The sequence below is a fragment of the Pelmatolapia mariae genome, linkage group LG9 (genome assembly GCF_036321145.2).
Source record: "Pelmatolapia mariae isolate MD_Pm_ZW linkage group LG9, Pm_UMD_F_2, whole genome shotgun sequence".
Lineage (NCBI taxonomy): Eukaryota > Metazoa > Chordata > Actinopteri > Cichliformes > Cichlidae > Pelmatolapia > Pelmatolapia mariae.
Genome location: NC_086235.1, coordinates 23,899,931 through 23,914,485, shown reverse-complemented (window position 1 = coordinate 23,914,485; position 14,555 = coordinate 23,899,931). Strand labels below are relative to the sequence as shown.

The window sequence follows — 14,555 nt, the reverse complement described above, 5'->3', positions numbered from 1 at the left end:
TTCTAATACAGTGACTTTAATGGGGCAGCCTATCATATTTCAGGATGCAGGCCCCTTTGCTCCCCTTCTAGACACCCCCCTGCTGTAAGGAACAAATGAATCATTCATCATAATTTAGAACTCTTAATGGAATATTTACACAGATATACAAAAGGGCATTTTCAGCAGAGATCAGTGTTCAAACAGCATACTGTGCTCCCTCACCTAAGTTTATTGTAGTAACACTAACTGATCATTGGGAAAATACCTTTTCCCTCATGTTAGGAACGCTAAAACCTGTCGGTCAAATTGAATAAACTATACATTTAATCAGATATGTGTTTAGAGGAATCTTTATGGGTTTTATTACAGTCTCAAAACTTTAAACATAAACTTTCTTCTGAAACTGGTCACTGGCTTTAATATTTTTATTAAGATAAAATTTAACTTTAGAAAAGTGGAACACTAAAGTAACACTGCAAAAGGACAAACACATTAGCTTCGAGTTTTGAGAGACTGATGTACCCTCAGAAGGCCTCTTAGGTCCTGACTACATTATAAGGAATCTGTGACCTAGACTGTGCTTGTTTTTTAAAGGAACAGTAGAAGTTAGTGTGAAAACGTTAATTTTAGGGCAACTTACCAAACTTTGGCATTATATGGCTTACAGCCTTGAAAGCTTCATAGTACAATTATGTTGTCACAAACAGTTTGGGTTAACTTAGCTTCGTGTGATGACTTGAAAATATATCAGATGCAGGAAGAGCTGCTGCAAAGCATGTGACATGCAACATATCGATGACAGAGTTTTTCTGTGTCAACACACATTTACTGAAGTGATGCCACAAACAGGCAAAACATCATATTGGAGATTTTATTATTAAACAGCATCTAGAAAATACAGGATTCCACAGACTGTGATTAGAAAATAATAACAACAACATGGACAATTTAAAAAAAAGAAAAGAAAAGAAAAAAAAAGCAGAATATCTGACCCCCGACCAGCCCCAGTACTCAAAGGAAATATGATCAGACCAGAGAGACAATTTCATACTTGTGTGACAGAAACACATGCACATTCACACAATCACCGTCAGGTCACATACACTGGAAAGTGCAGATTTGTTCTAGCACATGTAGAAACTGAGCAGGTACAATATGCATATGAAATCCCTTTCAAATTCAACCAACTTAACATCTAATGAAGTCATGTAATACAAAGAGCACAGAGTTTCGAATCTCAAGTTCTTGCAACAGTACACAGGGGCAAAACACCAAAAACCATAATGTGTCTAAAAGTAATTAATGAGGATGGAGTAGCAAAAGAAAAAAAAACAAAACAAAACAAACAAAAAAAAAACAAAACACAGGTTACATGAGCTAGATAATGGACCAGCTCAAGGTTCTAGTCCACTTTTACCTCTCAAATCTCATATCTTTCTCTACTTGATATAAAAATAAAACTGTGCTTCTCAAAAAAACCCAAAAAAAACAAACAACAACCCTGGACGCTCCTGAGCCTATAAGACTATCTAGGATGTAATATTACACTCCTTTGATACTTCAGACGGGAACTATGCCACAAACATTGCTCCATAAATCTTATCTGATCATTTCCTGGACGAACCTTGGGCCACGTGATCATTTGGGAAGCGCTCGAGTGCATTTCTGTGATTGACAGTTTGTGGAGCACAGCAGAACCATTTCAAAGCATTAAAAAAACAAAAACAAACGGAAAAAAACGTTGTCTTATAAAATGTTCTGGCTTAAGCAATTTCTCACCAGTAACTGAGCAATTTGCAAGTGAGCCAACAATCCCAAAAGCATTGTAGCACCACAGACCAAAGTGTGCAGAAAGAAAAACATTCTGAAGCAATGCAAATGAGCTAAATCCATGCTTAAAATGATATAAATGCTATTTTATCCTGTCTTTACATGCCGCTACCTACTGTATTGATTTGGGTCCTCCCTTCTTTACCAAAGGCAAAAGTAATCACTGCTAAAAACAGAGTCACTCGTGTACTTCAGTTCCAATTTCTGTAGTCTAATCCCTGTGCCGAGTTGGATCCAACAGGAAAATGTGAATGTGGGTAAATTAAAAAGGAATCAAATGCATGTAGAAGACTGGACAATTCAGAATAGCGTATTTCCTCCGTTTTGGTTGGGTAATGGTCATTTTAGCATCGTCTTCTATGCTTTTGGGAGATCAAGCTGTACTTGCTACAAACCCATAGCTGGTCAGCTGCTCAGTAACATGCGTCTATCATTTCCCGTTTCTATCTCTTGCCCCTTTTGTTACCAGCTGGGGGCTTCTTCAACTGGAGTAAGGGTGTTGCTGTGGCAAAGCCTCCAGGAGGTGGGTTAGACACACCAAACGTCAGGCCGGCAGAGGGGTTGATGCCAGGGTTGCTGAAGTTGAAGCCTGAGCTATTGGTGCTACCAAAACCTAGCAAAGCAAGACAAGGAATAAAAAACAACAACCGGTCAAATACGAGAAAAATAAAAGGATAAAACATGAATAACATGAGGATTTAGAAAATCTGGTGTCAGAAAAAGGAAGTTCAAATGAAATTCAGAGGTCTGCATTTTGTCGGTTTTTATAAGGATTTTGCTATCCTAGTTTAAAAACCCCAAGATTCTAAAGTGCCAATACACACACACAAACATATATACACATACACATATAACTGTATTTACCCACTGCTGGGACGTTCATTATAACTTTAAAATATGGATATACTAAACTTGTTGCAGTGCCATTTACATTACACTAATGAGACAGAGTTACAGCTTAGACCCTTTCCAAACTTTATACACTTAGCGAGCTGAGCCTTAATCCTTTATTGCCATCATGTTCGGCGGCCCAGGTGTTAAGGTGCTATATACAGCATGTATTGTACCTGCACTCAGACTGCCTCCTGTGGGCTTACTGGTGGAAGAGAAGGCAAAAGAAGACCCCCCAGTCCCCACCCCACCAAATCCTGGCCCACCACCAAAACCTGTGGGAGAGAGTGACATGGAAGTCAGACTGGTCTAAGCACACAGCCTAGACTAGATACAAAAACAAGAAGCGCCTCAGGAGTTACACACTGGCAGGCATTAGCAGACAAAAGCAAGCAAAAAGAAAAAAAAAGAGCCATAAACTAATCCACAGAGCACCACACTTGGCTTAACTTCTGACCGAATACTGCAGAATCAAACAGGACTCACAGTGCACTACACCGCAAAGCAAAGGCCAAAGGAAGAAAAACGGCAGATTTCACCGAATACCCAAACTACTAGAAAACACACAATACTTTTGAGTGCGCTCAGACCACTTGCTTCCACACTCTCAAGTGGATTTGCAATTTGACATGCCCGTATTTTAACACCACAGCGTTTCGCCATGACAGCTGACAGTTTCCAACTGTTTACCAGGTAACAACTGTAAGATAGGATTGCAGTTTTTGTGTGTGGTGTGAACGCACTTGACTCCTCGCAAAAGGCAGAGCAGAAAAGAGAAACAGCACCACTCTGTCAGACACATACACACCAGCTGCTTAGTCTGTCATACAACAAACTCAAATACATTTTCTTTAAAAAGCCACTTTGATTTAACCACCAGGTAACATTAGGGGAAATGGCAAAGTATGCAGGGGTCTAGCAAAAAATAAAACACACGAGAAAACAGGGAATATTCATTTAAAAAAAAAGCAAAAAAAAAAAAAAAAAAGCAGAGGTAATACCTCCCAGGGTAGAAGAGCCCAAGCTAGTGCCCAATGCTGAGGCAAAGGGGTTTCCAAACCCTGCCCCCAGAGGTGCCTGGGTCCCTAAGGCACAAAGAGAGAGCACAGGCTTTTACTCTTCTTTTGTGTGAGACAAAAAACACAAAGTAAACTGCACTGCTGTCACGCTGACAGCTTTATTTTAGCTTTAGAAACAATTCCTGCAGTTGATTCAAATAAAATATGATAATCTGATCTAATGACTGCGCCGACAGGGGCATCAAAAGACTACAGCATGTAATTAACTGCAACCTCACATGAGCTGAAATATAATGACAATAATTACGCAATGGATCAGGCTTTCACAAAGTACATATGAATATGTACTATCCTGCTATAAAGGCTTTCAACTATAATATTCCAGCTAATCAGCAGTGCATTTATCACTGCTGGCAAGCTGGGAGGGGGAAAAAAAGGAAGCACTGCTAGTTCTTTCACTCAGAAACTTGTCTTGTTTTCTTTATGCGTTCTCTTTTATCTTATCAAATTTGGGAGGTTTTCAATTAGTCTCCATTCTTAAAACAAGTTCAGTGAAAAAGAAACAAGGACAAGCGTTTCTTTGTTTAAAAACCAATTTATTTTCAATTAAATATGCAATTCCACTTACATAAAACACAAACAAACAGTTTGGAACAAAAATTGGCTGTTAATTGCTAAGTGCTACTGCATTTGACAAGTTTCCAAATTCAAGATTTCTGAGAGTGAATGAACTAGCATACCTAAAATTAAAAAAAGTCTTTTTAAAAATGCATCACACAATTACTGAATATAGCTTTAAAAGGCACAACATATCCATAGATTAAATATAATGTATCAACAGGCATTGGATATATAAGATTAAAACACACGGTTACAGGTAAAAGCACTGGAGAATTAGATAAGAAATGTGAAAACGGCATTCATGGCTGCCTTTCAGTGTAAACTGGTCAAAACAAAGAAAATCAGTGATTTGGTACAGTTTGCCTGTGAAAGACTGTGGTCAAGTTTTGAGTCATGCGTCCAACATAAACTGAAGGACCTTTGTTACGTTCGTTTAAATAATTTTACACCGATTTTTGAAAACAAAAGCTCCATTGTGAATTACTACAAGCTACAAATCCGTCTTTGTTGGATCGAGTCTGACTTTAGAGAGAGATGACAAGCTAAAACCTGCAAGAGATTGATTTTTTTTTTGTCTAATTTCAGATAACTATTAGTAAATTCTACTGGTTCCAAAACACCCTGTAATAGTCATACCTCCTGAACGCCACTAGCAGGGGAAAAAACAAACAAACAAAACACTAAACACTATAAATGACAAAGAATATGGAAATGTTTTGGAGATAATAGCAACATTCAAACAGTCAACTAATCAGGCCCATTATTGTGAACTGCTGTGCTCAAGCTTAACACACAGAAAAACAAAGATACCAAAAGGTATAATTCAGATTCATTACTGAGCATCTCAGGTTCATGTAGGCAAATTGTGACACTGGTAATCTGCCTACCATTTAAAAAATAAATAAATAAAAAGTCACATTAATTCCTTCACTTCTTTTATAAAAGGAAAAAAGAAGAGGTAAATGGGAACAGCTGTTATATTAGCACTCATGAAAATACAGCATTTGCATACATGTTACTGACAGTGAGAAGATACCTACTAGAGTATTAAAGTGGCTTAATATCCACAATTACCTTCAAAGTCAAAACAACTTTGACAGACTAATAATTATTACATTATTTAATAGTCATTATTGTGCCAAGTGAGACTGTAGAGGTGTGGAAGACGATATTTTAAAGTGTGAGCAAAACTGCACAGAATGTCAAATTCTGGATGAGTGTGGACTTCCATTTAAAGGACTTCCTTTAAATCCTACAAAAACAAACAAAAACCTAGCGTTTGATAAGAGGACTGGACTGTCCAAAAGCAGCAGTGTTTTCATTAGCAATTAATCATTTAGGTTGTTTTTTTTACCCATACACCACCGTAATCAGCAGCACTATTACTAATCCAGATGATTACTGGAAGTGAGTTCAATGAATTCCTGTTTGTATCGTGACATGTTCAACGGCAGTTTTCCAATCTTTATTCCTCTGAGTGCCAATACTGCTGAGCTCGCAGCCCTATCTACAACAAGCAACGCTGTATCCTCAGATGAGAAAAATGGTGGGAAAATAAACTCCCCTATACAATCAAGACACACAATGTGGCCATACAGACCAGTTTCTTTTGGCACTAATGTATCTCACTGGTACTTATGGACCAGTGTGAGCAGCAAAAAAATTGTTCTCTTCTGAACTCCCAAACAGTTAAACCAACAAGAAAAGTAGACTTTTTACAGAATTGAGAAGCAAATGTCTGTACAACATACCATTGCCTTGGATAAAATACCTGAAATCACAACTTGTGAACAGCTCTTTAGCTCCACATTTTCTCTGAAATGAACTCTATGTGAAATGATCCAGCCCTGTTGCACTGACAGTAGCCCTTAAGTGAAATCACTTTCATCAAGTTACAGTGGTATGGCCTTTATTAAAACCAAACCAGCCAAATATATCAAGGTATTGAACAGTGAGATAATGCACACACTTACTGTCACTGCTGACAATTCATTATCCAAATGATCTGTCCACATAAAAGACCAACCTCAGCTCCTTGTTCACAACACAAACACACTGAGAACACTGCTTCATTTAGGCCAGCAGTAAGTGACCGGGGCTTTTCACCGTTCTCAGCCTTAGTTCCACTAGAAAAAAGTACATTTCAGAGTTATTTTCAGTCCTGAGTCTTTTGGTACCTTAACCCAATGTCCATGGAGACAGAAATCTGAACAGTGTAGGCCCATTCTCATCTGGCATGTGTACAGGTCGGATGTGAATCTACCAACAAAAAAAAAAAAAACCACTCCAGCCCACTGCATCTTTAAATGCTGTGATACTGATCACCCTCCAACATGCCATTTCAATAATGACCCAAGTTTAAGGTTGACCTATTATATTTCGAGCTCTACTTTTTTAATCCTTGGGTTCTATTAGATTTGCATGACTCAAGTCCCCTCAGTTCATCCACTGACTGAAACAAACCTGTTTTAGCTCCTCTCTCTTCAGTCAACTTTCTTCTGATTGGCTGCCCCTTGCAAAAAGAAGCTGTGAAAAGCAGGTGGGTGGGGCTACTATAACCATATTAATGATAATCCTTTGTTATTCAGTGTGTGAATGTGAGAGTGAATGAATAGTGGAATTGTAAAGCGCTTTGGGTGCCTAGAAAAGCGCTATATAAATGCAATCCATTATTGTTATGACATCAAACAGTGTCATGAGTTAAGAAAAAAAAATATTAGAAAACTTGCATTTAGAGTTCTGAAGGCTGAGTGTTTGGTTTGCTGGGATTACTTGTACACTAAACTCATTTTGAAACTTTCAACATGTTTAATATGCAACAACTAAATGAATCTAAAGAGGTCACCTTTAAGCAGAAAAAATAAATATGTAAATAAATACACTAGCCTGCAATTAGGCTTAGCAGAAAAGGTGGGAGTTTTGCTAAATAAAGCAATCAATTACCCTAGCCAAAAATAATTTACAAACCCGACCCATAATGTTAAACTCAATGGACAGCTAGCATACCCAGAGCACAAATGGATAAAATGAACAAGTGATCAAAAAGAATTATTTGATTTTTAATTAAATTTAAAAAAAAATCTTAAGCAGGCACCGAGGTGGTGTGCACTTCTACCACACAATAATAACTATTGTGGCTTGTGTGTTAAGTTGTTGTTATTTTTTCTTTTTCAGTAAACAGTGGCTAAGGAATGGATTAGTTAAATAGTCCCATACCTACTTGGCACATAGTTAATTAGTTTAGGTGTTAACTTACAACTCCATCTGCATACCCAAATAAGTGTTCAAAAGTATGTGAAATATTCATTAAAAATGGAAAAATTAGCAAACATCTGGTGGGCAGCAGATCTGATAACAGTCAAAGCACATCTCATGAGCTTTGTCAAATGAGTAGAGATCAGACTAACATTTTTAAACCAACCTGCCTTTACATCCCATCAACCTCATAAGAATAGCTTCAAAACCTTTGAAGTTACGTCAATAAAGAGACAGTAAAAGCATGCTAATATATAGCTTAGTGTGTTAGTTGTATGCAGGTACCCTGATGAGCCAGTAAAAATGGCTTACAACTCAAACCAAATGGCTAAAATGTTGAACATCTCAGAGATGTTGCAGTAAATATTCTTAAGGTTATGTTGGTTGTATTTTAACAAAACTGAATTTGAGTCCTTGACTGCTCAGTATAAGAGGCTCATTTAGATATTTTAATCATCTGCCACAATTTCCAATTAAAACACGATGTTTAATCTGTGTATTTATGCCTAATACAACGTACTTAATAGTAATTTTTTTTGTTACTGCCAAAGAGTAGAAAGAACTTGACAATCAGCATGACAGTCGAACTGTAAATGTCGGTAGGTTAAGGTTATTTAGAGCATGGTTTCTCTAAAGTGAATATCTGTGTCTAAACTAGACTTTTTACTTGTAAGACCTTGGGCAACAGAAGCTGTGTGCTTGAAGGAACAGTGGGGATGACAACTTTAATATATTCTCTTCTTATTTTACTACCCTGTATATTCAGAGGGGAGCACGTTGATTCGGTGTCAGATTAACTGGTGTTTCCCACACGTCTGAGATATCATTCGGATTTAAGATAGCTGGGGCTACATTACCATAGACGTACACCAACTCAACGCCCAGACTGACGTGACAAAAATCTAAAGATGCACCACTACCTGGACTAATCATTCAGAAACCACAAAATTCACAGCAAGTGCATTAATTATCCTAACTTCATTACACAACAACCTCAACTGAGTACTAGGCTCACTTTTAGCATTGCTAAAACAAAACAAAACCCAAAACTGAGGTTTAGAAGTTTCCAGATTCAAAATGAGATTGCTTGACTTTTTCCACCACTGTGCAATTTCCCCAGTGATGTCAGCCATAAAGCTGCTCTGGTATCCCATTAGAGAGGGCACACGGAGGAGGAGAGAAATTAACAGAAGGGATTTGGTCTTCATTTTGCACTGGGGCCATCTATTTAATGTCCTCACTCTTGAATTGTAAGGTGCATAAAATAAATGTTTCCAACCCTTGTACTGAGAGTCAGAGACAAGACGGTAAGGCAGCACAAATGTCTCCTGTTAAAGTTAAGCAACAGATTTCTCTCATTTCTTCCTTTCTAGCCTCTTTTCATTCACTACAGAAAGCACAGATACCTTAACACCAGGTAAGGCTGCTGTTACTTTTGTACTTTTAATCATCCTCTCTCACCTTTTGAGTTATTTGCTACCAAAATATGTTAAAAGCACACTGATCCTGTCTTCTCCACAACTTGCTTTTATTATTGATTCTCCTTCCTCTCCTTCAGTCTCCTAACAAAGGAGAAACTTGCTAGAACTTGTAGGCAGTCAGACCTGGAGTTGGCTGCTGTTGCTGGGTCAATGTGGCTGCCATGGCCACAGCTGCAGCATTGGGCACACTGGAGAACGGAGCAGGCCCAGTAGTGACTCGCGGCGTGCTCTGCCATTTCCTGTTAGATACCCGTTTGGACTCAAACACATCCGTGGAGTCTTCCAGGAAGGCTCTGCGGTAGGAGAGGTACTGATGCTTCAAAATCTATACCACAAGACACCAGAGAGAAAGACACGTTAAATGAAAACGCTACAACTGCCTCGTCACCCAGTCCTATACATTATTACACTAAATTTCAAGCAATGCGAATGAGGATCTTTTTATTATTATTATTATTATTATTATTATTATTATTATTATTATTATTATAATAATAATAATAATAATAATAATAATAATAATAATAATAATAATAATAATAATATGTAAAAGCAGGAGGGAATAAACTGACCTTGACATTCTCATGGACAGACTGGAGCTGGGCGGCCTGTGCGACAAATGTTTGGTACAACTTCTGCATGGCCAAGGTCAGATCTGTAAACAAAAGCATAAAAAATGTCTGCATAAATATTTGATGTATTTCAATAAAACGGGGTGGGTTACAGAAAAGAAAAGAACCAGAAACTGTCTTTTTTCTCTTCATCTTGAATGCAAACACATCTGTAGTCTGTTTGTTAATGAAACATGTAACACTGTGATCAAATCGAACTTTAACATGACCAGAATTATGTTAACAGCCAGACAAATGTGTTCTCACCCTGAGGAGTGATGTGAGAGCCGCTGCTTTGGGTTGTCAGGTGGTTCTCCAGCTCTTCTATCTGCTGCCGGTACTGCTGAAGCTGCACCTCGAATTGCTCTACCAGGCTATGGAAATAACTACACACAAAGGGACACATATTTTAAATCTCAGTACATTAAGCAATGTTCATTATTAACCTTTTGAATCAACTATTAAGAGAAGCTTTCTGACAAAAACATCCACTGGCCAAGTGTATTTTTTTATTGCTGTCCTATGATATTAAAATGAAATAGAGTCATTTGAAACAGAGTCTATGAGAACTAAAGGATTGCAATAGGACACACTGACCTTGGATTTACTTTCTGACTTTTATCCAATAGCTTACTTACTCTGATGGAGCCGTATTCTCATGCTGAAGTCCAGGGGGGGTCTTTTGTGTACGAAGTGCTATGTCAGCATTTTTCAACTCCTTAGCAACAAAGGAAAGAGGAAAGTCAAACATCTAGAAAAAAAAATCTTTGAGATTTCCAAGGGAAACTTTTTCATATTTTTAGTTTGTGAGGTATAAGGAACAGGAAAGGTTAACCCACATATTAAGTTAAGTTCATCTGAAGTCCAATTTAAAATAATTCTGTTTATCTTAGGTATATCTACAGATGCTTTTGGCGAATGAACACTGATACAGAACTTCCTGACTTATATATTTTGCAACACTGCATACACTATATATTGTGTATCCACTAGGAGTTTGGAATGCAAGTTTCTGATTTACTGACTTTTTAATGACAAAAAATGTGCATCAGAAATAGACACCTGTGCCAACATAAGTACACCGTTTTTACCTGTGCTGTCTCCAGTTTCAGTTTGTCGATGGCCAAAGCTTGGCGCTGCAGACCGCTGGCGCTGACGGACAGAAGCTGTTTGAGGCTCTTGATGTCATCTTGGACTTTAGAAATGGCCTTTGATGACATTCTGCTTATATCCTCCTGAACTTGTTTTTGCTCTTTCACAAATTTTCTGCAAAGGAATTAAGAAAAGAAGGAAATCACTTGTAGATGACATAAAAGCTCCCTGACAGGGTTGGGTCATACTGCTGCATTCAACCTATTAAACACCCAATTAAAAAAATATATACATTAAAAAAAATAAATAAATCACACAACAATACTTACTGAAAATTTTCAACATCCTGACAAATAACTGGGGGCAGGTTCTCATCTTTTAGAGCTTTGCTGTCCCTGAGGGTGAGAAAAAGTGTTTTCATCATTAGAACAGAAAGGGTAGTCGGTGCTAAACATTAACAGCAGAGTGAGACACTCATTGTCTCTCAGTAAAGTTTTTCTTCTTTGCATAACAGTGCAGACTCTTTTGTTAGACATATTCCATAAGACAGTAAAGGACCGTGTTGGTCAGCAGGACGTACTGTGCATTGGCTCCAGACAATGTGTCGCTCTTATTCTCAGAGGAAGTGCTGAAGTCGACTCCACCCAGGCCGATACTCGGAGCAGGAGCTGCTGATGACGCTGTCGAGGTTGCCAGCAGAGAACCGAACGATAACCCGCCTCCTGCACCAAGAGTAGTCTGACCCAGACCTGCGGCAAGAAATAATCATACAGTTTATAGGACTGTGACAACTAATTAAAAAGAACACTCTGTAATTCAAAGCAGTCACTGTACTCCCACTTGGCCATGTATTTAACACATCAGCTCTGTAAAGCTGACAGTTTGCCTCTCACCTGTAGGCCCAGTGCTGGAGAAGAGACTGCTGCCTAGTGATGGACCTGTTGAGGCTGCCGTGGTGGTGGTCGTAGTGCCGCCGAGACCGAGGGCAAAGCCAGTGGCTGTAGGCTGCTGTGGAGCTGTGGAGGTCAGGACAGAGCCAAACGTCAAGCCTGTCCCAGCAGCGGCTGTCGAAGAGGTGCTAGTAGCTGTGAGGGAGAACGGCGTAGCTGAGGCTGTGGGCTTGTTGAAAGCCAAGCTAAAGCCAGTGGTGGCAGCTGTACTGGCTGGGGCACCTGAGAGAAAGTAATTGTTTATTTAAAAAAAAAAAAAAAAAAAAAAAAAAAAAAAAATCACAATTATTACCTGTTGTTCAGAAGCACTTCAACTTAAAAAATACCCCAGAGAACCCCAAACATACCTAATGTGAGGCCTGTAGGGGGCGCAGCAGCACCTGAAATAACACAAGGTCCCAACATAAGATGGGCAGCTGGCAGAAATATCACAAATACTTTTATTTCTTTATTATTTTGCATTCTTACTTGAGGCAGGTGTATTGAAGGAGAATCCTCCAGCAGGTTTCTGAGCAAAAAGACTGCCTCCTAGGCCAAGAGACGGGGTGCTGGTGCTGGTACTGGGGGTTGCACTTGCTGTACCCAAAGGTGTACCAAAAGAAAAGCCACCGGTATTGGCCGCAGGAGCACTTTCGAAGAAGAAAAGTAATAGGTTTAGGCCCATACATTCTTCTACAATATCTGCCAAGTTTCAAACTAATAAAAGATTGACATTGTGTTATGGTTACAGTACACACAGATTAACAACTAGGATTTTGTCGAAGAAAATACACAGGGTCTTAAATTTCTATATAGAAAACCTAAATGGTGATAAGTGCTTTACAGATGGATCATAATCCCAATCACATTATTACCAGTACTGAACTAATTTCCCTCTTTTTAAAAAAAAAAAAAAGTAACTACAACTACTATAGCTTAATTGTCACTTCAAACACTTCTCTTGGCAGCCCGCAATTTGCAAGAGTTCACTCTACAGTGCGTGCATGTGCAAAGTTTCAAATTATAACAGAGTTTACAAATGTATCCCCGACATTGCTGAATAGCTCGGGAAAACAACGTACACAGCACTGACTTTGAAACTCGCAAGCCGTATCTGCTAACGCCAAGATACCTCTGGTTATGCTAGCGTTAGCTTTTAGATAGCTGGGCTATCTAAAATTTGTCGTTACCTGGTTGCGGCCCCAAATGCGAATCCTCCTCCACCTGTGTTGGTGGACCCAAGAGTTCCCGAACCAAAGTTAAAGCTAGACATTTTCTTTTAAAAGGCACAGTGTCAACACCAATCGGTTATGTGGGCTTAGCTCACTTCTGAAAACATCACAGCTAACACGACAGTTAGCTTAGACGCCCGCGTGAGGGCCGAACCCGCGGTCCCGCCTTAACCAAAACATACTTGAATTCATCAGCTCTCTCACTAAATCCCAAAATATTCAGTTGCTACCTGTTATGTTTACACAACCTGTTCCTCTGCTTCTATTTCTTAAACCTGACAATTATCGCAGGGTGCATTCACGCATGGTGTCACTTTTCTTATTCCCCGCCTGGTATATCCTAAATGCTAGTGCATTTTGGGTAGTGGATTTTCTTTTTTTCAACTACATTAACCGTCATCCCCGCAGATTTTGCGTCTCGTGATGTGTCACGCATGCGCATGGGATTAAGTCTGGCAGTCCTGAGGAGCGGATGTATGTCAAATCCGGTGTTTCTTTCAAAATAAAAGAGGCAGCTACAGAATGGCTCAGAGTACATTAATGTATTTGCAAAGCTGAGTATAACTGGTTGCACAATGCTGTTTCAAAATTGTCATTGTCTCTGTGAGTTTAAATAATCTGTTACTTACCTGATAAACGAGCAACAGTTCCATTATTCTGAACCCGGGGCGGATGAATGGTTCACAGGTTTGTATCAGAAATAGTTTTTGGTAACCTAATAAACCTAAAAATTATGAAAATAAATATGTTGCAAATGTGTTATCTGAGTTTTTCCAACATTTATTGCATTGTTCCACCTTTTTTGACCCAGAAATGTTGCAGACCATCTTTTGCAAACTCTGAAAAATATATTTTACCAATATTAATATCAATTAACAAATTAGCTATTCTACAGTCTACATTTCTTATTATAAAACATCATATAAAAATATTAATACATGTTTCAGCAGAGATTTATTCAGATCTTTTGACATTACGTTTGGGTTCTTTTTTTTTTTGTTTTGCTCTCACTTTGATATTTGCTAGATGTAACCTGTGCACTGTCCTGAATTTTATCCCTTTTTAGAGGGTTCCAAGAGGAACTGTGGCACTGCATGAGGAAGTCAGCAGTGGCAGGGAAGTATGTGAGGCTGGTGCCGTACATTTTTTAGGACAGCAAACAGTGGTGAGGTGTGTGGTAGGCAAGATGGAGCCTAGCGACATGGAGAGAAGATGTGATTTGGAGAGAAGAGGAATGGAAATCAGAAGAAACAAGACAGAATCTGTGAGAATTAGAGGGAGACATGTGGAACGATAAAGCTGCAAGGAACAGATGAATGATAATGAAGTTGGATGAGTTTACCTGAGGTCACCCATCCGAAACAATGGACAGATTTAGAGATGAGATAGTCTGAACATGTGCAGAGGAGGGATGCTGTATCTACTGGTCAAACGTTGTTGACTATAGAGCTGAGAGGGAAGAGGAATGAGAAAAACTTCAGAGGGGGTTTATAGTGTAGGGGGGCATGCAGGGGAGATGGGGTGAGATAGAGGAAGATGATCCACTGTGGTGATCCCTAAGCATTTAGGTAGTCAAATGGTGACCCAATCTCTCTTGAGAAGAGCACACTTT

General features: G+C 38.9%; 1 protein-coding gene across 2 annotated transcripts; it reads right to left on the bottom strand.

The window, feature by feature from the left end:
• Positions 1 to 851: 851 nt before the first annotated feature.
• On the bottom strand, positions 852 to 13,309 carry nup58 (nucleoporin 58). 2 transcript variants are annotated; one of them, XM_063483857.1, is made up of 14 exons: positions 12,902 to 13,309; positions 12,201 to 12,361; positions 12,080 to 12,112; positions 11,676 to 11,954; positions 11,363 to 11,531; positions 11,112 to 11,177; positions 10,782 to 10,956; positions 10,329 to 10,408; positions 9,958 to 10,076; positions 9,652 to 9,734; positions 9,203 to 9,404; positions 3,705 to 3,788; positions 2,880 to 2,978; positions 852 to 2,425 (listed from the first exon to the last, which is right to left on the bottom strand). In XM_063483857.1, the coding sequence occupies exons 1-14, from the start codon at positions 12,982 to 12,984 to the stop codon at positions 2,256 to 2,258; spliced, it is 1,803 nt and encodes a 600-aa protein (XP_063339927.1). In that variant the 5' UTR covers positions 12,985 to 13,309; the 3' UTR covers positions 852 to 2,255. The 2 variants fall into 2 exon arrangements, with proteins under 2 accessions (XP_063339927.1, XP_063339928.1); XM_063483858.1 differs by lacking the exons at positions 2,880 to 2,978; positions 3,705 to 3,788.
• Positions 13,310 to 14,555: the final 1,246 nt, after the last annotated feature.

What these genes read in the sequence shown, in the direction of transcription:
- nup58 (XM_063483857.1), bottom strand. Translation starts at nt 12,984, where the DNA reads ATGTCTAGCTTTAACTTTGGTTCGGGAACTCTTGGGTCCACCAACACA. An exon ending in CTGTCCATGAGAATGTCAAG is followed by an intron (nt 9,405 to 9,651) that starts GTCAGTTTATTC and finishes CTTGTGGTATAG; the next exon opens with ATTTTGAAGCATCAGTACCT. An exon ending in AGGAGGCAGTCTGAGTGCAG is followed by an intron (nt 2,426 to 2,879) that starts GTACAATACATG and finishes TTGCTTTGCTAG; the next exon opens with GTTTTGGTAGCACCAATAGC.